The sequence below is a fragment of the Lagopus leucura genome, unplaced genomic scaffold (genome assembly GCF_019238085.1).
Source record: "Lagopus leucura isolate 7727_CA_CO unplaced genomic scaffold, USGS_WTPT01 Super-Scaffold_702, whole genome shotgun sequence".
Taxonomy (NCBI): Eukaryota; Metazoa; Chordata; class Aves; order Galliformes; family Phasianidae; genus Lagopus; species Lagopus leucura.
Window position 1 is genome coordinate 8,520,121 of NW_024962254.1, and position 22,096 is coordinate 8,542,216.

General features: G+C 42.6%; 1 protein-coding gene across 4 annotated transcripts in view; it reads right to left on the reverse strand.

Annotated features, from left to right (window-relative positions):
* Positions 1-2,260: 2,260 nt before the first annotated feature.
* SESN3 (sestrin 3) overlaps positions 2,261-22,096 on the reverse strand; it is a 44,984-nt gene continuing 25,148 nt past the window's right edge. The window contains exons 3-11 of one of the 4 annotated variants that reach the window (XM_042862503.1): positions 20,141-20,338; positions 19,642-19,824; positions 19,013-19,249; positions 17,339-17,486; positions 15,148-15,263; positions 12,579-12,769; positions 12,012-12,156; positions 11,025-11,148; positions 2,261-3,032 (exon numbers count right to left, since the gene is read on the reverse strand). In XM_042862503.1, coding sequence (XP_042718437.1) covers positions 11,062-11,148; positions 12,012-12,156; positions 12,579-12,769; positions 15,148-15,263; positions 17,339-17,486; positions 19,013-19,249; positions 19,642-19,824; positions 20,141-20,335 — 1,302 coding nt within the window. In that variant the 5' untranslated portion in view covers positions 20,336-20,338 and the 3' untranslated portion in view covers positions 2,261-3,032; positions 11,025-11,061. Of the gene's footprint in view, positions 3,033-3,223; positions 9,410-10,024; positions 11,149-12,011; positions 12,157-12,578; positions 12,770-15,147; positions 15,264-17,338; positions 17,487-19,012; positions 19,250-19,641; positions 19,825-20,140; positions 20,339-22,096 lie in introns of those variants that run through there. The other 3 variants (XM_042862504.1, XM_042862505.1, XM_042862506.1) reach the window with 3 other exon arrangements.

A 22,096-nucleotide genomic window follows, 5' to 3' on the forward strand; every position in this document is an offset into this window, starting at 1 on the left:
CACTTAGGCAGTGCTAGCAAAAGAAACAGGCACTGGAAAATAATTACAAGTGTAACTTGTTTGGCCAGAAAGGATTGCCTGGGAGCACAAAGTGCAAGGCGTGTCTGCGGTGTGCATCTTAGAGATTGCAATGCCACACACTCAGCATGGAGCAATTGCTCTTTGCTGCGCAGTTCTGGGCTTGCTTCACTTTGTGAATGTGCCTAACACAGGGTAACATCTGCCATTGATTTCAGCAGAACTGGTGTTTTCAGCCAAGCAGAAAGGCCTGCAGACTTCCCAGCAGTGTTAGTATTACAGCTGGTTGGAACACCTCCAAGGAAATTTATTGTCAGAAAGGGTTGATGTATCAAACAGGACTTTTTCTTTCTTTCATTTGTTGTTGTTGTTGTTTTCATAGTAATTTGCCATTTTTAGTGGAAAAGTCTTTTTAGGCCTAGGCTGAAAGGACCAGGAACATCCAAGAAGAGCCCATGCTCTGGATTCAAGGTGTGGATGTGGACATTCAGCACATTCCTTCCTCAAGCAAGCCTGACATGTGAATGTGGGTGTCTCCATCTCAGAGAGGCACACACTTTGCCTGATACCTCATTTTCTTTTATTTTCAGGACCCCTTTTCCTTTTCAAATGTGCTGAGACTGTGAAATTAAATCATTTTCTTGAGGGGCAGAAGCCTTGTTCCGTCCTGTTCTGGTGAATTAAGCCCAGCCCAGTATTTCCATGGAGCCAGGTGGGCAGGAAGATGCCCATGGGCATGGAAGGAGCAGTGAGAGCTCTTCTCTGGTGGAGGAAAGATGGCAGATGGATGCTTCAAAACAAGTGGCCAGAGCTCAACAATGAGAATGGCAAAGAAATAGTCTGCTTGGTCCTGATGCCAACAAACCATAGAGCTGAGTGGAATGGGCATGGAGGGATGACATATGAGGGGTTGGAGGAGCCAATGCTATCTGGATTTGTGGCACCTAAGTGTGGGCATTTAGAATCTCTTAACCTGCATGCCTTTATTTGGTGTATCAGTGATCCATGGTGATGAGTTATCCAGGCTTCACTGTGGATGCCTCAGCTAGGTGCCCAAAGCTGGGGTCAGTGAAGCCTAGTTTGGGGCTGGCGGCTGATGGGACTTGTCCCAGCCATTCGGAACCTCGAGGTGCCCACTGGCTCAGGTCCCCCAGGTGAGATGGTCTTCTCCACATCCTCTTGGAGAGCTGTTGGGTTGCTCTTCCTTTCCATGTGGGTAGGATGGATGCAGTGACCAACACCTGAGTGCTGCTGGAAACCTTCAGCGCTCACAGTTCCATCTGGGTGGAGATCTGCATTTGTGTGTGCAGTCCTGATGCAATGGATGGGCTGAACCATCAAACTTCAAACCCTGCAAGTTGGCCTGACTTGTACTGAGCGTTCCCACTCTGCCAAGAACCTGACCTAGAGTGCTTTGAATGCACATTTGTGGGGTGGCCAAGCACATCCTCCACCTGTAAGGAGCTGGCAGGGCGGGGACCTCTGGTGCAAGCAGACACCTTTGCACTGCTGTAGATAACAGCATACACTTGAAAAAAGACCCACCTGTCTCTGTGGAATTAAGGTGTGGTGTTTCATGCTGGGTTGCCTTTGGAAGAGTCTGTCAGAGCACAGACTGTGCTGGCTGCGGAAGAACTTTGAATGGCAACAATTTTTTTTTCCTGATGTCAGAGAGGTAGAGCATCTTAGAAGCTCATTTCCCCACCAGGGTAACAATTCAGGTGAGTGGCATCACCAAGGGCTGGGGAAGGGGTACAAGGACTCCAGCAATGGAGGAGAATTCATCCTCACATCCTTTCATTCCATGGATCATCCCCCGAACCCAATGAAAAGTGGGATTTTGTGGAGTGGGATGTGCCTGAGAACCTGCTACCTGATCTGACCTTTTCAATCTCACTGTGCTGTACTGCAGGTGTGAGCAGGAGTCCATTTTTCTGTAAGATAAACACTGCAACCCAACTGTAGTCAAAATGACAGTTTTCTTGTATTTCTCATGCCCTGTTTTTGGACACCGTTTTTCCCAAGAAATGTTAATATTCTACTTATGCTCAGGCAGGAAGAGAAAGAGGACTTCCCTTCTGGAAAAGCAGTTTTGTATGGGTCAGGAATGTTCAGGTTTTGCTTGAAAGTCCTGATGAAAACCAGAGCATAGAAAGCAAACCTGGGTAGTTTAAAGTTAAACAGCAAATACAAATCCAGTGCTTTTATTTTCTATGTTGAAAAACATTGTTTTTTTGGCCTCAGGGTCAGCCCAGATGAATATCTCTGTACCACCCATGTGGGGCTGCCCACCTCGCTCCAGCCCTCATCCCTTCCTAGATCCTACTAGGCATCACACAGGAGTTGCCTACAGGGGATGGTGAAATCATCTCACATCTGCCCAGTATGGCACATAAGCATTCAACAAGCAGAAGTGCAGAGTCCAGCATAGGAGAGGAACAACCCCAGGCACCAGGACATGTGGGAGACACCCAGATGGCAAGTAGCTCTGATAAAATGGGCCCAAAAGTCCTAATGGGCACCAAGTTGAGCAGAAGTCAGCAATGTGTCCTTGCTGCTGAGAAAGCTAACAGCATTCCTGCCTGCATCAGGCAATGTGTCGCCAGCAGGTCAGGATTTCTGGCCATGATCATGTCTGAACATCAGCTTTTGAACATCATCAGAGGAGATTCCACAGCCTTTGGGCAGCCTGTGCCAGTGCTCCATCACCCACACAGCACAGAAGTGCTTCCTGAAGGCCAGAAGGAACCGCCTGTGTTCCAGACTGTGCCCAAGCAAAGCTGAAGTGCTGTGTTTGAAATTATGGCTTCTCTGGCAAGCAGTGTTAAAAAAACAGAGACTGAGAAGTACAAGGCCCAAACCCATCCCATTTAACAAAGTGCCCTGCAGCACAGTCCGTGGGCTTCTTACTGGAAGAGAAACCTGGCATCCTCCTTTGGCATGACACAATGTCCATCACACTGCCATGTCCATGGAATCGCCATGTCCACTGCCTCAACCGCAATCACTGAGAGCTGCAGATTGAAAAGACATGACCTTCAGCAAGAGCAATAGATTTTTCAGGACCTGTGTTTGCAGTACAGACCTGCACTAAGGACCAGGACAAGTACACAGAGGGGCGTAACACTTCCAGGACTAGAGCTTTCCCCAAGTGTTCTGCTGACCCCGTCCTGAGCACTCGGTAAATAAAGCACTGAAGAAGAGGCAGGTTTTATCAGTTTTATTTAACCAATGAAATTCCTACTGATAACAATGAAAGTAATTTCAGCAAGTATAAATGCAATACAGTTTTAAACAAACCCCATTGTTCCGTACCTATAAATAGATTTTTCAAAACCTCATAAAAAGTGCAGATTTGTGAATTGCTGTTAAAATGTTAATACATGATTCCTTTGTTTAAAAATGCATTTTTGTCTCTTAACTCACAAAAAAAGTTCCTTCTGCATCTGTTCAGATAAATTCAAGTCGGGTAACTTAAAAACTAAAAAAAAAAACAAAATCACACGCACCAAAAAAAAAATAAAAAAAAAAAAAATCAACCCATCCCAATAGGTCAGTCTGTCCTCTGCAACAACAACAAAAAAAGAAAAAAAAAGATATACCAATCAGCAAAAATAGAACAAAAAATGGTAAAAGCTGCTGTGGACACCCACAGTTCGCTCCTAGCAGCTGCCATGCCTTGCAGGCAAACCTCCGCTACAGCACAGACCCTGCAAGCTCTGCCCAGAGCTGAGGGCAGGCGGCAGCCCAAGGGACAATGCGGGGACGTGTCCCTGTGCCACCCATCGCCCAGCAGAGCAGAGCTGCAGGGGACGTGGTGGGACGGAGCAGCAGGATCAGAGCTTTGTCTCTCTTCTTCTGTCCCCAAACAGGGCAGAGCTGGCAGCAGCCACGGAACGAGGCGCTCCCTGTCCAGACGGGAGAGCTGCAGTCAGCAGGGAGCTGCCTGCCTGCTGGGGTGGCCCTGCACCGTGCTGCTGATGGGAGGCTCAGACCAAGGCCATCTCTGGACAACCACCCGAACGGGGAGCAATTCCTGCCCTTAGCAGCCAGCCTTTGTGGCCATCGGACCAGAAGCCCATCTGCGTACAGCAGAGAGGCCTGGGAGCTACGCTCCCCACCTTGGCCTGGCAGGCTGACCCAGCGCTGGGCCATCTGTCTGTCTGCCTGTCTGTCCCTCCTCGCCAGCAAGGCTTCCTCCGCACTTGGGTTGCTGTGTGCAGAGGGGATGAAGTGACCTGCTGGGGCGAGGAGGGCCGGGCCTTGCAGCTATGGCCTGCGCAGGCATGGCTCAGCATGGCTGGGCATTGCCAGCTCAGCGCTGCCAGAGCTCCTCCTGCATGGACAGTGGTATTCCACCTACAGCAGGGTCTGTTTAGCACGAGCAGTTTAAAGTGGCTATGTTTATCAAGTTTGCTACCTTATGAATTTAAAAAAACAAAACAAAACAACAAAACAACCCCCCCCCAACAACTATAAATACAAAGACTCTCACTCACCAGACACTCGCAGCCGGTGTGAATCATAAACCGCATCAATATTCTGTTAAAAAGCTTATTCTACTCAAAACTATACATAGTACAAGAGATTGAAAAGTGGCAGTGGTGTACGGCCGCACTGCCCGCCCAGTGGCCCACAGTCAGGTGCTTCATAGAAATCAAGGAGTTACAGTAACAAAGCACGGGACTGCAGAGCCCATCACAGCTTCTGATTACACTGCATACAAAGTACCAAGGGAAACACAAAAAAGAACTGGTGTTAATACTGATGAATTAAAGAGTAACTATAAAGATCAAAACAGACGTTCACAGCATGCTACATATATTGCTCACAAACTTTTTTTTCCTTTAAAAAAAAAAAAAAAGAGGCTAATACAAAACAAGAAGTTGGCAGTCTGATTTTCAGTTACGTCAGATAGAAAGATAAAGCATATACATTCATTATATAGCTCTCCAGCAAAAGGAGAAAGGGTAAAACTGAGAGATTTCAAGTTTACAGAATTCCTATTTTTTTAAGCTACCGTTTATATCCAGTTCCGATCAATAGCCGTGGAATATTGGTGCCTGTGCCTCCTCACAGAGTCCCAGGGATGCAGCCTAGTCATTATGGTTTCCCTGTGGGAACATCTTTTTGCCCTGGATGCTGGAGTGTCTCATAGGAAAGCCGAATCATAGAACGGCTCAGGTTGGAGGCCGCCTTAAAGCCCACCGGTTCCAACCCCTCTGCCACGGGCAGGATTGCCATCCACCAGATCAGGCTGCCCAGGATCCCATCAACGTGGCCTTGAATGCCTCCAGGAATGGGGCATCCACAACTTCTCTGGGCCTCCAGCCCTCCGCAGCCCCACTGGCCTGGCAATGGATGAGGAGGGAAGCAGAAAGGAAGGCTGGTTTGCATCTGGTGGCAGGGCATGAGCATGGAGTGGTGAATGAGGAGCATGCTTTATGCAGCCACATGAGAAAGGTTCCCTTCTGCTCTCCATCCGTGGAGAAAGAAAAGGAAAAAGCTTTCCAGAGCAGCTTGGGGTTTCATCCTTGAGAAAATCTTGGAAGAAGGTATTTCTTACTGCCTCCTCTACGCATGGACATGCATATGAACCTTTCAGACACATCAGTGAAGCTTCTCTAACTGACTAAAGTGTCAACATCCTCCTGTACCAGGTGCATCCCCTCCAGAAAGCCCGTTTTTGATTCCTACAGCAAGAGCTTCTGCCCGCATTTAGTATATTCATCGGCAACTTAAATACTGGCTCTACCTACTGTAACAAGGGCAGAATTTGAATTCCTACCTTCCATGGACTCTGATCAACATCCAAATGTGTCTGCACCTCAAGTAACTAAGTTTGTAATCAGAGTTATCCCTCGAATAAATGAAAAACCCAAACCCATTTGTTCTGAAGGCCACCTGTGTCTGTCCGATTATGGGGAACGCCGCTTGGGAGGCCCTGTTGGTGCCTGCCCTGCACCCATCCACGCTGCACATGAGCAACTCAGAATTCCCATGACAACTCCCTGTAAGAAGCCTGCCCAGCTCCAAGGCTCAAACAGGTGTGTTTTGCCAAAGAAAGCATTCTGCCAGTGGATCCACTGGATTATTCCTCTAATTCCACAGATGGAACATGATGCAATACTAGCAAAAACTACTTCAATGTTTTAAGCAAGTACTAAGTGCCATACTTTACACTAGATATTTCCTACCCAGAAATAACCTGATCCTGGAATTAAGTGTTTCTGAACAGGAGAAAGGTCCTCTGAACTCAGCAATGAATGGTAATGTTAAGAAGTGCACCTTGTTCTACACTGTTTTACAGGGTTATGGCTGTAAGGCTGTCTCTGCAAGATTGCTGGGGGCTGTGAGTTAGAATGATAGGAAGCATGTAAGGTGGGGTGGTGGCAGCAGGCTGAAAAACAACAGGTTTTGCCCCTGGTGAGCAGCAGCAGAATTAAATGTCTACAAGAGAGATCTGATGTGCACTGAGTGGGCAGCTGCATGATGGCCTGGCAAGAAAACTTGCTCTAAGAAATAAATTATCACCGTTCAAGATGCACCTCCAGTTTCCTCATGTCACTGTGTATTTCCACCTCCCACCACTGTGATCCATGCAGTAGGTATGAAATGTCAAATTAATTTTCAACTGCAGATAAAAAGCTGCATTTAAAATTTCCAAAGGTGAAAAAACTGGTGGGTGCATCTCTTTAGACCACCATACCATGCTGGCTACATTAGGAAGAATAAATCTAAGGCTCAGGTGGGGAAAATTGACATTTTTGTCCAGCTCTTGGAATGACAGGTTAGTGGCAAACCAATTCTAACAGATATATTCAGATCAGTACTGGGAAAGTTCCCTTACTGTGAATTCAACCCCACCTCTATTTTGTGCAACATCATCCCTTATTTAGGGGAGAACAATCTGAACACCTAATAAAAGCATCTGAAAGAAAATCAGCTGAGTTTAAGAAGATCTGGAATACATTCACCTGGCCAAAACTCGTAAGTCCTGGCACAAGCTATCCATTTGCTAATGGCAGCTGATCTTTTCTGCAAGCAGAGGTGAAATAATCCAGCTCTTCAAAAAGGGAGTCCAAACTCTGGAATATGAACCTGAAATGCATGTTGATGTCCATGGAAAACACACATGCATGAGAAACAAAAACCTGTTTTGCAAGAGCATCAGCTTACAGTTTAACTTCTTTTGGAAAGACTGCTCTATTTTAAGCCTCCCCAGAAACCCATTTTGTTAACAATTGCTGCAAATCACATGGATCTGCTTCATATTATTCCCTCAATCTCTATGGAAACTGCTTGTATTCTGTTGATCGTAGGCGATTAAGTATCTTTAAAAAACTGACTCAAAAATGCAAGTGGGCACCTTGTAGAATTTTGCCGAGTGCTGAGTTGCTTAAATTCCCACTGAAATTCTGGCAACACGCTGCTCTTCCCCAATCCCATGAAAGCATCTCTCAGCATTGCTATGAACAGAGCTACTACTGAGGAATCTGGTGCTGTGACCTTCTGCACTCAAGTGAGAGAGAAGCAAAATGTGTTCTTCTGTGTTCTGCTCTAATCTGTTCTACATTTGTACTGAGCTCTACATTTGTAGTTGTTCATAATCACGGATTTCCCTGTGCTTTAAGGACTTCTTTAATACACGGGAAAAGCTGATGTGGCAATCTGCTAGTTCTTAAAGCTGAAAGTACATCCTCTTCACTTTAATGAAGGCTTTAGGATTTTTGAACCACTAAAAATAAATCCATCTACAGCTTACCAAAATTTTCATAGGCTATCTCAACACCACTTTCAATAGCTATCTCCCAAATTCTACCTTCGTTTAAAATAGTTTCTGCTCCAGCATGATGACACTCTTGTGATGTTCAGCTGTGGGCAGAATATTCTGGAAAATGCAAATGTTTCTCCCAATTAGTATCTTTTCCATTTCTCTTCATTACCAAGAAAAAAAAGGAACAATTTCAGTGATAATGTACTCTATCAATCAGAACACACATTTTACAGTGATTCTGCAATGACAAGAAGCTGTCCCAGCTCAAAAGCTCCATTCCCTACTTACATTCCCTATGCTAGCTATTTAATTTGTACCTAACAAGCTTTCTCTTCACAGACAGGAGACTGCACACTTTGTGTTACGATGGTCACAGCTGGGATTTTGTGCACTAACATTAATGCTGGTAAATATCAATTCCAATAAAGGAACACAGATGGAGAGTTATCTACACTTCCAACAATTACTGTACTCCCCAGAATAATATTAATGATCAAAGCGTGAAGATTCACATTCATGAGTGCTTTCAAAATGCAAAAAGTCCAAGAACACTTGCATGTGAAGATTTGGCACAGTGCGACCCAAAGCATGCATGAAGCACATGGTAGAACTGCACGACTTTAAAGAGCTATTCTGAACAAACGCCTATTAAAAATCATAAATCTGAGTATAAAAACTAAGCTCTAAACTGTTATGCTGTAAATGCCATACTCTGGAAAAAATAAATGCCACATCCAAAACATTTTCAGAAGTTTCAAGTTTGCTTTTAATATTAGAAAAAAAAAAAAAAAGGAATAGCAAACTACTTGACATTTCCTGCAGCGGAATGTCTCGCAGGCCATATGTGACTTGATATGGCACTTAAAGAAAAAGATTTCTGACTTACTACAAATTTTATGGAGCAATCCATTTATGGTTTCTGTATTTCAAATCTGCTCGTGTACTTTGCTCAGAAGGCATCTGAGTTGGCAAGTATATTTCATAAGGAAAGAAGTAAAGGCACTCATGTTTCCAAACACAAAACCCAACCTACTCAAAGGGCCTTCGCATTTCTGAAGGGAAACTAAGAGGTCATATTCCTTACCCAAATGCAGTTTCACCTCCTTTCCAGAGCTCAGCTGTGCTTCTTGAGAAATACTTGACTTTTCAAAGCAAAGGAATTTAAAGTAGTACTGTACAGTTGTCATCACTTGGAAAAAGAAAGAAGTATTGCATGAAAAGGCCTCTCAGAAGACCTGCTGTATGCACAAAAGCCATTCGGTGTGGCCACTACAGTTACAATAGGTAGGAATAAGAAAGCTAATCTAAGTTCATATATCTTCATGTCCTAACGCTTCTGAGGAATCTCTGCAGTCAGCTATAAAAATAAACACACCTGATGTTTTACCCAGTGATCTCTCTAGAAGAGACTCTGATGCTGTCTATCAGACAGCTGTCTAAATAGCCAACATTACATTTCAGAAAAGAAAGAAAAATCACTGATTTCTTCCTCAAAAGCTTTCCACATGCAGGACCTGCAGCTGGAAAGTGCAGCCAAGTGTACAATCATTCAGCCTTCCCAGCTGGAGCAGATGGACAGAGCGGGTAAACCGACATGCGAAGTCACGGCACTGCCTCGGGAAAAGGGAAGAAACCCATTTCAGATGCACACTGGTCCACGATTTTCTCAATGAAAAGTATGACTGCACCGGTAATATTATCATTTTCAGAAACTATTCTGTCATCAACAGATAGAAATCCTGTATTATCTCCTAAAATACCACGGAATATTAAAAGTAAATCTATCCAGTGAGCTCTGCGTGTATGCAACGGAAAGAAAGGTCACTCTCCTCTAAGTACTACAGAAAGTCCAAACTGAGAGAAAAGTTTATGCAGTGACAACTTACATCCATCTGGGTAAGCTTAAGCATCTCTTTAGGCACTTCACTGGTTCATTAAATGCAATACAAAATAAAGCTATAAATATCAGCATTTTGTGCTCTTAAAACTAGTCAAAAGCAACAGAAAACAGCACAAAAGTGTGACATTTTTGGCAGCTTATTTCTTCCCTTCCCCAATATTACCAGTTGTCTAAGAATGCTTTGTTTTGGGGATGCTTTGGCATCTCAGTATCAGGTTGTCTTAAGCCACAAAAGCTAAAACAAAACTGCTAGGCCTTAGACAATAAAGAAATTTGGTTTTACAATTTCTTTATGGCTATAGAAGAAGGACACTTTAGCAGTGACATGATAGGGAAAAAAGCTTGCTTTTTTTAATATTGCACTTTTCTTTTGTTCACCCACACTAATGCATAGAAACTTTTTAAGCTTTGAACATTTCATGCTATGAAGAAGTTATGGGAAATAAATTCCTATACATCCAATACGACAGAACAGATACGCTAGCCTTCCTTTACTTTCCTTACTTAAAACATTGAGAAAGAAGAGAGTGCAAGAACCCCACAACCCTATTTTTGGTCAGCCTGTATCAGCTTTATAGGTGCCAACTCAACAAACTGCAACGTGTGATGAGCATGGACATTGTAAAGACAACTGAGGGTGGTTGTCAGTAAAACAAGATTAGGCATGATTCAAACACAGTAAGTGTAGCTGAAATGGCAAATTGTGAGGGCTCTCCTCTTGGGAAGAGACACGATAAAGCAGATGACTTTTGCACTTCAGTAGCATGCTGTAGAATTTGTCATGATTAATTTCACATTAAAGCGTGGTCAAGGTTTGCATCCACATTTCACATCACCTTCAATTGCTGTAGTAAGACAGTGACTGGCAGGCAGTCTCCAGGAGACACAGAAGAATCCAGTGGGCAATTCAATGCAACACAGCACGTGCATCTCTGTCAGAGTTATGAGCTGGTGGCACGCTCTCAGAACAGGCAGAACCAATCTTCTGCTGGACTCCACTAAACTGAAAAATGATTGCTTGGAAAAGAAGTCTCTAAGCACTTCACTCCCTTGCTTAAAGAACAAAGCGCTAGAATTGAATATAATAAAAAGAGTTTTAGGATTCTGACCACCGTGCAGAAATCCAACCGGAAACAATGCAGAGTAGTGCTCCTCAGTGTTACTTTTGTTATCATTAGTAATGTTAAGCATCAAGAAAATAAAACACGTCATTGCACATTACAGCCGTCAAGAAACACGGCTTAACTTTGACACTATAGAATCGAATAACCTGATGCTACATCACAAACAGCTTCTGGTGTGTATCTATTTCAAAAGGTCTTTACATACTCAGTAAAAATTCCTTTACTCCCTCCCAGTGAATGCTTCAGGTTAAGTGACGAGTTATGGCACGAAGGGCGTACAGAAGTTCTGCTTGCATACGAGCTTCCATTAGAAGTAGATTGACGTGAACCTGTTAGAAATTAAATCAGACGTTCAGTTCACTGCTGAATGCAGGATCATTTATTTCATTTATTTATGCCACCATCTGGAACCTTTGGCAAAGTATCACGTCAAGAAATGAGGTCCTTTCTCCCTGCTCCTGCTGCAAGACTCCAGTTCCTTTTGGGACGATGTCCTACGAACTAACATTGCCTGCTTTAAGGGACCTTCAATCTGAAAAGTCCCAACAAAACCACTTCTGTACCCTAATGGCATAGCTCTTCAAGAATCATACTTTCTTTGGTTTTCTACCACTTATGAATGCCATATAGGAACATAGAATAAGGAACAATTTATACACCGGACAGGCAGGCATGAAAGCACTAAACCTGTCAGGAAATATTTAACTTAGATATCTGAAGACATGTTGACAATTTCACTGATGAAAAGCACTGTGAAGATTATATTTATATGGAGTAAGCTCTTTTTTGATCCACAAATCCAAAGCATTGGCACGGTTGACTGCATCTGCATCTGCATTCCCAAGTTTATCCACTTTTCTATTACAGATGTCAGTTCAATGTTATGCAGAAGTCACTCAAAGCAAGAAAAAACACAAAAAAACGATCAATACCACCAGCACACTACTAAGTATTTTCATAAGATTGATATTTAACATTCAATGAATTAATCTCATTTGTTTTTCTCTAGTTACAAACAGTTTGGGAAATACAGCCACTTTTAGGAGTCACAGAATGATAGAATGGTTTGGGCTGGAAGTGAATTTAAGATCCTCTAATTCTGACCCTCTGCTACAGGCAGGGAGTCACCATAGTTTCATCTATGAACAGCATGTGGGCCTCTGTGCAGCCAGTCTGGCTGTGCAACACGTACCTTCTCCGAGTGCTTGAACTGACGCCAGTAACTGTCGTACATGCGCTTGGTAGTTCTCTCTGGGTAGCAGGTCACTGTCTTTATGTAAACCTTCAGGCTGCGTTCAAGTAGCTGATTAACTTCTCCATAATCATAGTCATCATACCTACATAACAAAGGCAGGAATTCTGTTGGACAGGCATTCTTAAAAGCACGGTCATTTGCAGCATTAGATTCTGATCTTTTGCAACATTAAGTTCTTATGCTTAGGAATTCAAGCACTTGTTATATATGCTAGAATGCATTCTGCTAACAGGGGAAAGGCTCACTACTGGGATGCTGTCTTTTCCGAGCAGAGAATACAGGCTGGTTTCAACCCGATTCATAATCATTCATATGACTCATAATCATAATTCACTGGAAGTAAAAGCTTTACTGACACGGCAGAGAAACCACTCAACTTCCAGACTGAGGTACTAACTCCACCTCTACACCCAGAGTCTAAGATGATGCTTTTCACACCATTCAATTTTCATTTGGTGCTGACAGTTTTGAATGTACTCCTTAGCCAGGGGTTTTCTTCCATACCTGATTCCATACATACAGTGGACATAGTTAAATAAAGCTCTTCTTAATGTAGTTGTATCAACATCTTCATGTGTTGCCATAGTGTTATACGTGAGGTTATACACCATCCGGAACTTTTCATCGAGGAGATGCCCGATGTCAGAATAAAGCCTGTTCACGAGGGAAAAGCCATGATTTTCCCAAGTATAGTCCTGAAGGAGAAAAAGGAAAGAAATAAATATACAAGGGACATGAAGTCCCTGTGATTCTTTCAACAGCTCAACACTTTTTTGTTGTCTGTGAGTAGCTTTGCTCTCCTCCAAAGAATCTTTCATTTTGAATCTTTCGTTGGTATCACCTGCTCCATTCTGCCAGGTCTCCTTCTCCATGAGTCACATCACAACTGCCCATCTTTGGTTGGCTATCACCATCCTATGTGAGAAAAAAGCCCCAAGCCTGTTCTGAAGTGCAGGGGCAATTTTTCACTGCTCTGCTGCTTTGACCAGTGCCATTCTGAACAAGATAGACTTGCAAAACTTAGAAATTTATTCCTCTAGGGGGTTTTAGTGCTTAACTCCAAGCAGAAGCAGAGTATGCACTTCCATCCAGGATGTACAATCACTGGGCAAAGCGCTGAAAAATCTTTGAACAAAGTAATAAAATCCAGGTCCTAGCCAAGCAGCTAGATTGCAAGAGCAAAAGTATGCCTGTTTGCACGAGGAATAGGAAATCTTTGCATGGTGACGGCATGGCATCAGCAGCAGAGGAGAATGACCCTATATGCATTAGAGCAGCATACAACCACTCTCCATGTTGTGGTTATACAGAACATGTTAGTTTGCCCACATCCTTGGCAAGTGTTCCGTTACTCCATCACGGACTCTCTACAACTGAGGGCATCATCTCCACATCCTTCTCTTGCCTGGCTGTTTTCCAGAAGTACTGTGGGGCAAGGGCTTCACTCACTTGCTTTAGAGCTCATCTACCAGACTGAATCCCTGATTAGGACTAAGGGAAGTATCAAGAAGGATAACGTTCAGCTGCTTAAAATTGGAATTCAGTGACATCTGAAATGCTCCAGGTCCCACTTGACCTCCAGTTGCCAGTCCAAACAACCACAAAATTTGGGAGCTATGCCTTATCCACCTGGCCCTGCAGAGATGTCAAGTACATCCAAGGGACATCACAAATGCTTCAAAAACAGAAACCCCAGGATGGGGCAAAGCAGTGCTTACTGACAACAGCTGATTTATAGCAATCGTGGTAACGTTTTAAGACACTCTGCTGTGTGTGAAGTACCTCTTTCTATCACAGAATTTAAATGCACAGACACAAATGATAGTCTTGTTTCAACAGAATAAGGTTTGGATTTATTGCAGAGTTTTGTGATGCTGCTTCAATTTAAGCAGCATTAATAGCAGAGTATTTGGATGCTGTGGGTATGTACATCGAACTACTTTGGAGTAGGCCACACTAATAAAGTTAAATTGCTAAGGTGACTCCTTTGAATACAGGCCAGAAGCTGTCTTGTTGATTTAAGAGCAGAGACATTTTAGTTCCAATTTCAACTTTGGTTGAGTTTTTTTCCATGGGAGCCTGCTGTTCCTAAAGTATTTAAGCAGTATGTTTGATTTACAGGCTCTGACTCTGCCTTATTCTTTTTGGCAGTATCTACTTACTTCAGACTCATATGAAGACCACAGAGTAAATTATCCAGACCAGCAATGGCTGCTATATAGCTAAATACATTTCCTGAAAGTGATCACAGATTTTTTATTTTAAAGTCTTGGATACATCTTCTGACCATGGAGTTATACTGCACCTACTGTGATTTACTTGAAGTTCTCTGTTTCGGTTTAAGATTTCTTCCATTCCTTACAATTTATCACTAGACTGCTTATGAATCTACTCTATAACCTGGAACAGAACCATCTAGAAGGTCTCTGCTGTATCATATATTACACAAAGGCTTATGAGTCTGGTCATGGACAAAGATACCATATGTAAGACACGGTACAGACAGAAGACAGTTCTTTCAACAGCACTGAATATTTATATATTCATAAAGAGTCAGAAACCTCAGTGTTACAGTAATCATATTTAAGAACTCTTTTTCTTTTCAGACATTCAAATTTCAGTGCTGTGGTGCATCTGCAGGAAGGATTTCACCCAATCACTCTCACAGACACAGACAGATCTATTCACTGATAACTCCAGGCAGAGAGCACTTGAAACAAATGGCAGGAATAAAGTATTCTTGCAGTATGGTCTCTTTCACATTTGGAGGGACAGAAAAGGATTCTTTCTTTTTTACCTTTTGCTTTTATTCCAGACTAAGTGATACGCTTTACAGTTTTCAAGTATTAATTCTGCTAATACTTGGAATACGACTGAAAATGAAATCTCCTCTTGTTTGAGATTTACAAATTGTAAAAGACTCATTGCTGGTAAATTTATAGAGGATTCCAAATTATTTAATGGACCATAACACGAAAAAGCACATGTAACAAACATGCCCCACTACTTCACCTTGTCCTGCAATGACAGCTGCATATATCCTTTGAGCGAACGTGCTTTAAAGAGACGCTACCTGAGCTCTGAATGTTGGCAGATGGTCTTCTCCTCGCCGTGCAAAGTCTTTGTACCCAAACCCAGGATCTTCAACGTAGCGGGAGACATCTGTAGAAACTATTTCATCATCAAATGCTGTGAGAAAAAAACAGCAAAACGCTTTGCTTTAGGCAAGCACAGGAGTCAGCTCTGACTTCAAATTACCACTCTACTGCAGCTAGAAGGCAACTTAACAATGTGCAAAGGAAAAGTGTGGTATGAAGGAAGGAAAAAAGTCCATCTTCATCTTCTACGGAGTCCATCCTTCTCCTGGAGCCTACTTATCAGCCTACACTGGACATCAAGATTACTTCTCCAAGATGGGAAGAGATAAGCTAAACTTCTGGAGAGGTCCTCCTCTTTCAGTTCACTTCTGAGACAGGCTAGGTATCTTAGACAAGATGAATCCTGTTAGTAAAGTTATTAGATTAGAATAAGAGACAGAAAAATAATCCTGTTGACAACCAGATTGTTATGCTGAGCAGATTGTGTACGAGCAGGTACAGTGTCCAGAATTACATCAGCTGTGATCTGTAACAACCCAGAACAAGAACAACAAGAGAGCAATGCAATTCTGCACTTGTAAATATCAACAGAAAATTACATGAAAGTGAAGAGCTCTATAGCACTGGCTGAAATTCTGCCAGAAGCCCCAGTAACCAGGCATCTTCAAAGAGCTCCAAAATGTGTCACTAAGCAAGTGTGGTTCACTATCAGGAATCAATCTTTCCCTCCCGAATAAACAGGTGGTCTGGTTGTGTAACTACCTTTGCAGAAGTTGACTACTGCATAGATGACTGCATTTGACCCTGATGTTACAATCCTGGCCTGCTTCCACGTGCATCGACAGAACAGTTGCCATATGTCCACTACAAAGTCGGTTAGCCTAAGAATTGCAGAAGTGCTTTATCTCCTCTCTGCCTCATTAAACAATCAAAACATAACTGCGTAGGAAGAAGATTGAGCAGCATCTGCTAAAGCGAATCCTCAGTGAAGAATTTAACACCTGCATTCACACACCCCTCTCCCCAGCAGTGCTGGATTCCGTGGAAGGATACAAGACATGGTGCATGCAGACTCCTCACCTCAAACCCAGCAAAGGAAAGACTGGCAGCAACATTAGCAAAAAAAATCCCTCCTAGCCCAAACAACACCTCATGCTTAAAAGCTTGAGTGGCAGAGACTTCCGGAAGTCCAAATTTGAAAATGCAACCGCAGTGGGTCTCAGTTCATCAACACAGTTGAGTCTGTCTAAGTGAGAATGGACAATGTCTGCTTCTGAACATCCAACAATGACGTTGGTGGAAATCTGCCTCAGAGCTTTTGGACATTCTTAGAAAGCCACAGAACAATCAGTGCCAACTCGCAGAACTCTTCCTCTCTTTTGGGCTTGGTGCACAAAACCTGAAGTACTTCAGATGTGTTTGTTCTGGCTAGTATTCTGAACAAGAAGAAGCAATTCACCACTAGTGCATATTTTTGGCTTTCTTACCAGATTCTCTTTGAAGTGACTGATATCATTAAATTCATACTGTCCATACAGTTTGTGACATTTTATGAGTTGTTCCTCAAAGAGATAAAGCTATGATATTCAGGCAACCCCTAACATAAAGAGATGGCTGGAGATTCTGACTGTCTTAACAATCTTCTTAAAATGCTTTGGGAAAAAGCACTGGGAAAAAAAACCTTGGTGTCAGTGCAGAATACTTCATTGCATCATTTGTTGGAAATGAAAATTGAAATAGTCTGAAATAAACTGAACGCTAAGCAATCTCTGACATCATACCAGTAACAGAAAAGCACAGAAGAATGATCACTAAAAACAGCAAGTTAGAGAGGAGGCATGAATGAATAAATCTGAAAACACAGAGCATATAAAGAAAGTGGAGTTTACATTCAAACTCTTACAGAAACCTATGGGTTTTTTTTGTTTTATTTTTCTAAACACACAAAAGCTAAATTTCAAGAAGCAAAATGGATGCTGGTATTTGCCAATAAGGAAAGGTTAAAGAGACGAACCAAGTGAACCTTACCACGCTTTTACTAAGCCAAGATCCAGCACAAAGAAATGGGCAAAAATGCTGTAGGCATTGAACTTTACTCTTTGTTTATTTTATGCAAAGCCCCCAAAAAATCCAACTTAAACTGAAAAAGCATAAATACATAAATACCTCCACTAATTACTAGCAGACTCTCCTTCTTCTCCTTCTCAAAGCGAGTGTCCATTTCTTCCTGAGAGGCTTCTTCATCCTCTTTATCTTCTTGCAGCCTCTTCATCCTCTCCATCAAGGCCTCCAGCTCACTTAAGGAATCTGCAATCTGCAAAAACATCAAGACGTTCTTTAAAATCAGAAGACAGACAGTGTGTCATCTTCACAGTTCATGCTCAACAATAAGCGTTCTCAAAAAAAAAAGAGCAGCAAATATGAAAGCTTAAGCCAGAATTCCTCGTGTAATACAGAGTGTAGACAAACAGCTTTCAGAAAATCAGGAGAAGGAAAGAGGCAGGTGTTGCTCTCAGCTATCACAGCACACTGTAGCACGATTAACAGTGGAAGAGGCAGTGTTTGAACATGGAGAACACGGTTGCTTAAAGTGCATTTTCCCCCATTAAGATTGCTCAGGAAAAGACAGCTAAATGCCCTACATGCATACGAAGCCAACCTTTATGGTACTTTTACTCAATCTACTGGTAATACAAAATATCTTACTGAGGAGATACAGCGCAATACAGGAACACAACCTGAGACAGAAAAACAGAGTTTTCCTTTTTTTTTTTTTTTTTTAATTTCTATCCATTCTGTGTGCTCAGAACAACTATTACATGGAGCTTTTTTCTTGTTCTTGTGTGGAAAACTGTTCTCTTCAACAGAAATACATCAAAGTTTGGAGCTTGGTGATCTGCATTCACCATTTTCCACAAGGTGAACTGCCTGGTCTTTCTTTTCCACCTTTTCTTCTTGATTCCAGCTTTCTGCCCCTAACTGTGAATGTCTCTCAGTGTAGCACTGCCTGCTTACCAAGCTACCTACAGCCAGCAGCAGCCCTCTGCCCACTACCAATGCAGAGTAACACATTGTGGTGATTTAAACTGGCATGTCTTACAGCCCAAAAACTTCGCTTCGGATGCGCTAATGGAACTGATGGATCACAAACTCACATTGCAAGCTGACTGCTGGTTTGGAAAAATGCATCTACTGACTCTGCTCACAATCCTTATATTCCATAAAGGAGATGGGGCTAATTCACCAACTGATATTAATTCAAGGGCTTTTCTTCAAAGGCAATTTTAGGAAAAAAAATGCATTTATGTTAAGTCCTCTCTTGGTTCACTCAAGACCAGAACACCTGCATGAAGAACCATGCCATTTATTTCAGACATTTCCTCTCAGCCACATGGAAGTGTTTTTCAAAATCAACCTGCTTTGTGATCACAGACCGTGAAGTCAAAACAAATAATGCAACCTCTGCTGCTTTCTTCCCATTTCTTTTTTCATTCCACATGGTCGGAACATGGGTAACACCGTGTTCTTATCAGTGATACGCCATCTGCAGACACTGGCACTTTAAGTTTCCAACTGGAAGCATAGTTTTAGTCTTGCTCAATGGGTTGTGAGATTAGCTATTAAAATCACATTACTTTAACTATCATCCTCTGTTTCAGTGTGGTTTGAAAAGGATTACACAGCAACTGCTAAAGCTAATGTAAGAGTAACCAGACCCAAGCATTTCAGAAAATAGACAAAAACTTTCAAACTACCCTGAAATTTAAACAGGAAAGAATGGAAGAAAGCTTTCTAATGCAAAACAGAGGCAAGCAAAAAGAATCTTCTTGCAACACTAACCCCAAAGTTGCTACTTGTGAGGGATGCATTTTCTATGTTGTTGTCATTGGCAAGATCACAGACACAGAAGTTGTTGACTGCTATAAGTCTGACTCCATTAGATGTATCCGGATCTCTCTCTGGATTAATGCCACTACCAAATACAAAACTTGCCAAGGCATGATAATGTGCCAACAGGACAACAGCATGCACCAGTTCAGGAAGAGACCAATTATTTTCCCCAGTCTTGACAAGTTTCTGAAATGAGAATAAAAAAAGTGTAAATATAAAATTTCTTTTGGCCCCCAGCTTTTGTATAAGATGCTATGCATGACTTTTAAAAAGGGATCAATTCCTTTCTTCCAATAAATACCATACTCCTCTCGCACACAAACACTCACTAGATTAAAAGAGAGAGGCCTGATATATCATCTCGATTCTCCCAGGGTTATTTTAGTCATTGCTACTTCTAAAAAATAGATCTTGTTGCCTTTGTCACACAGCAGAATTTATTGGCTTATTCGATGCTCTAGAACTTCCCCGAATGTTTTAACTCAAGGTAAAAAAAGTCTAACCAGACACAGCTTAGCTCTCAGCAGTTCTTATTACTGGACATTCACTGCTATTATAAGGCACAATTCAACAGATACCTGAATGTGCTCTTTCGTGATCAGCCAGGGCCGGTGTGCAAGGAGTTTGTTTATTTCGTTCAGATTTTTCAGCCTTTGGGGAATGTATTCTAAACCGTTCAACCATTCTGCAATCCCACCAGTCTTCAAAAACTCATCAACATGCATATTTATTAGGTAGGAACACTGATGTCTGGCAGCGGCCTAAGATAATTAAACACAGAGGGAAAAGATCAGCACATTAGCAAGTAATGTGATTTTGTTGCAGGTAGAAACAGGATATTAACACAAAACAAAAATACAATTTGATTGCAAAGGGCCATGTTTTATATTGCAAAGCATTTCTACACAGTAGGGAGGGTTCTCCTGTAAGTGTGATTACTTTGCAACACAAGCTCTAATTGAGGTTGCAGGGGATCTCTAGAACATACTAGCATCTTCTTTCTAAAGGCTTCCTTTTTCTTTTTTTAATAAGAAAGTCAAGGTCATGGGGGAAAATGGCTAGCTCATTGGTACGTACCATTATAGCAATGTAGTGCCTATATGGCAAAGGAAGGGGCCCATCCATGCGCAGCATGTAGAACTGGCTGCGGAGGAAAGACTCCAGGTACTGCGTGTGGATACTCATGACCTGTGTGATGTTGTCCAGGCGGCCAGATGTGGAGTATTCTTCCACAAGAAGATTAGTACGTTCATCCAAACCATTTGCTTGCATCACCTGCAAAATAAGACGGAGAAACTTAAGATACTGGAGAGAAACATACTGTAGTATGAAATGTTGGCTTGTGTAAAAAACTTCTGAAGATCTAGATGTATACATGTGCCTGTTAATAAGTGAACATGCACGCAGATGTTACTCGTATACTGAGCACCATATGACTGCTGTTCTAGTAACTGACTACAAAAACCCAGAACATTTTCTGCAGAGCTTTCCAAAACGGCTAAACTCTCAGATGCTTCATGTAAAATTTGTGTGGAGACTTGGAAGTGAGCAAAAATGGAAAGTAAAGTCTTTATGGATGTCAACCTGCAGAGACACACACTACCCAAACACTCAGCCCTAAAACCAATTTTGAAACTAATGGAGAAGAGTGGGGTTACGTAACCAAATTACAGAAACAGTCTGGCAGTCTACCACAGCTGGGTTTGTATAATTGAAGAGGAGATCAAATGCTAATTTGTCTGTAACATTCAAGTATTATTTAGAATAGGAATTTAATGCTTTCTTTAAACAAAAACTGTTCTTTAATTATTCCAGCTGATCCAAACCTTGGGCACAAGATGAAATGAAACAATACAAGCAAGCAGCTCTTGAACTGCAAGCCCTGACACAGTATTAGTACTATTACTCAGTGTTTATCACCAAGAACTGCCATTTTAAACATGTTCACCATTGAAGCTACAAGCAAAAGGCTAAAATACCCAGTATTTATCCTGAAATAGCACAGTTTTAGACGAGCCAGCTTACTGCTGCAAGCACTATGAAATGGGAAGCCATTTTAGCAGATTTACTGTACAGAGACAGAAAACGTGCCTAAAACCAAGAAGACACAACTCTTGCTGAGCAACTCCATTCAAAGTATGTTTTCATTCTTGGCGATGATCTGATGAACATATTGTGTACCAAATCTTTTTCCACCAAGCTGGGCCAGGGCAATCCCAGGTATTTATACAAACTGGGGGAAGATCTCCTTGAGAGCAGCCCTGTGGAGAAGGAGGGGGTCCTGGTGGATGAGAAGCTGGACATGAGCCAGCAGTGTGTGCCTGCAGCCCAGAAGGCCAACTGTGTTCTGGACTGCATTAAAAAAGGGGTGGCCAGCAGGGACAGGGAGGTGATTGTCCCCTTCTACTCGGCTCTTGTGAGGCTCCATCCGCAGCACTGTGTCCAGGCCTGGGGCCCCCGGCACAAGAAAGGTGCAGAGCTCTTGGAACAAGTCCAGAGGAGGATCACTAAGATGAGGGCTGGAGCACCTCTCCTATGAGGAAAGGTTGAGGGAACTGGGCTTGTTTAGCTTGGAGAAGAGAAAGCTGTGGGGAGACCTCATTGTGGCCTTGCAATATTTGAAGGGAGCGTATGAACAGCAGGGGGAACGGCTATTTACAAGGGTGGATAGTGATAGGACAAGGGAGAATGGTTTTAAACTGAGACAGGGGAGGTTCAGGTTAGATATTAGGAGGAAGTTTTTCACTCAGAGGGTGGTGACACACTGGAACAGGCTGCCCAAGGAGGCTGTGGATGCCCCATGCCTGCAGGCATTCAAGGCCAGGCTGGATGTGGCTCTGGGCAGCCTGGTCTGGTGGTTGGCGACCCTGCACATAGCAGGGGGTTGAAACGTGATGATCACTGTGGTCCTTTTCAACCCAGGCCATTCTGTGATTCTATGAACATACCACCTTTCATTTCTCACGACTGTATTCCCGGTTTGAATTTACGGGCCCACAGACAAAGTGGAGAAGCAGTTTGGCAACCCCGTTA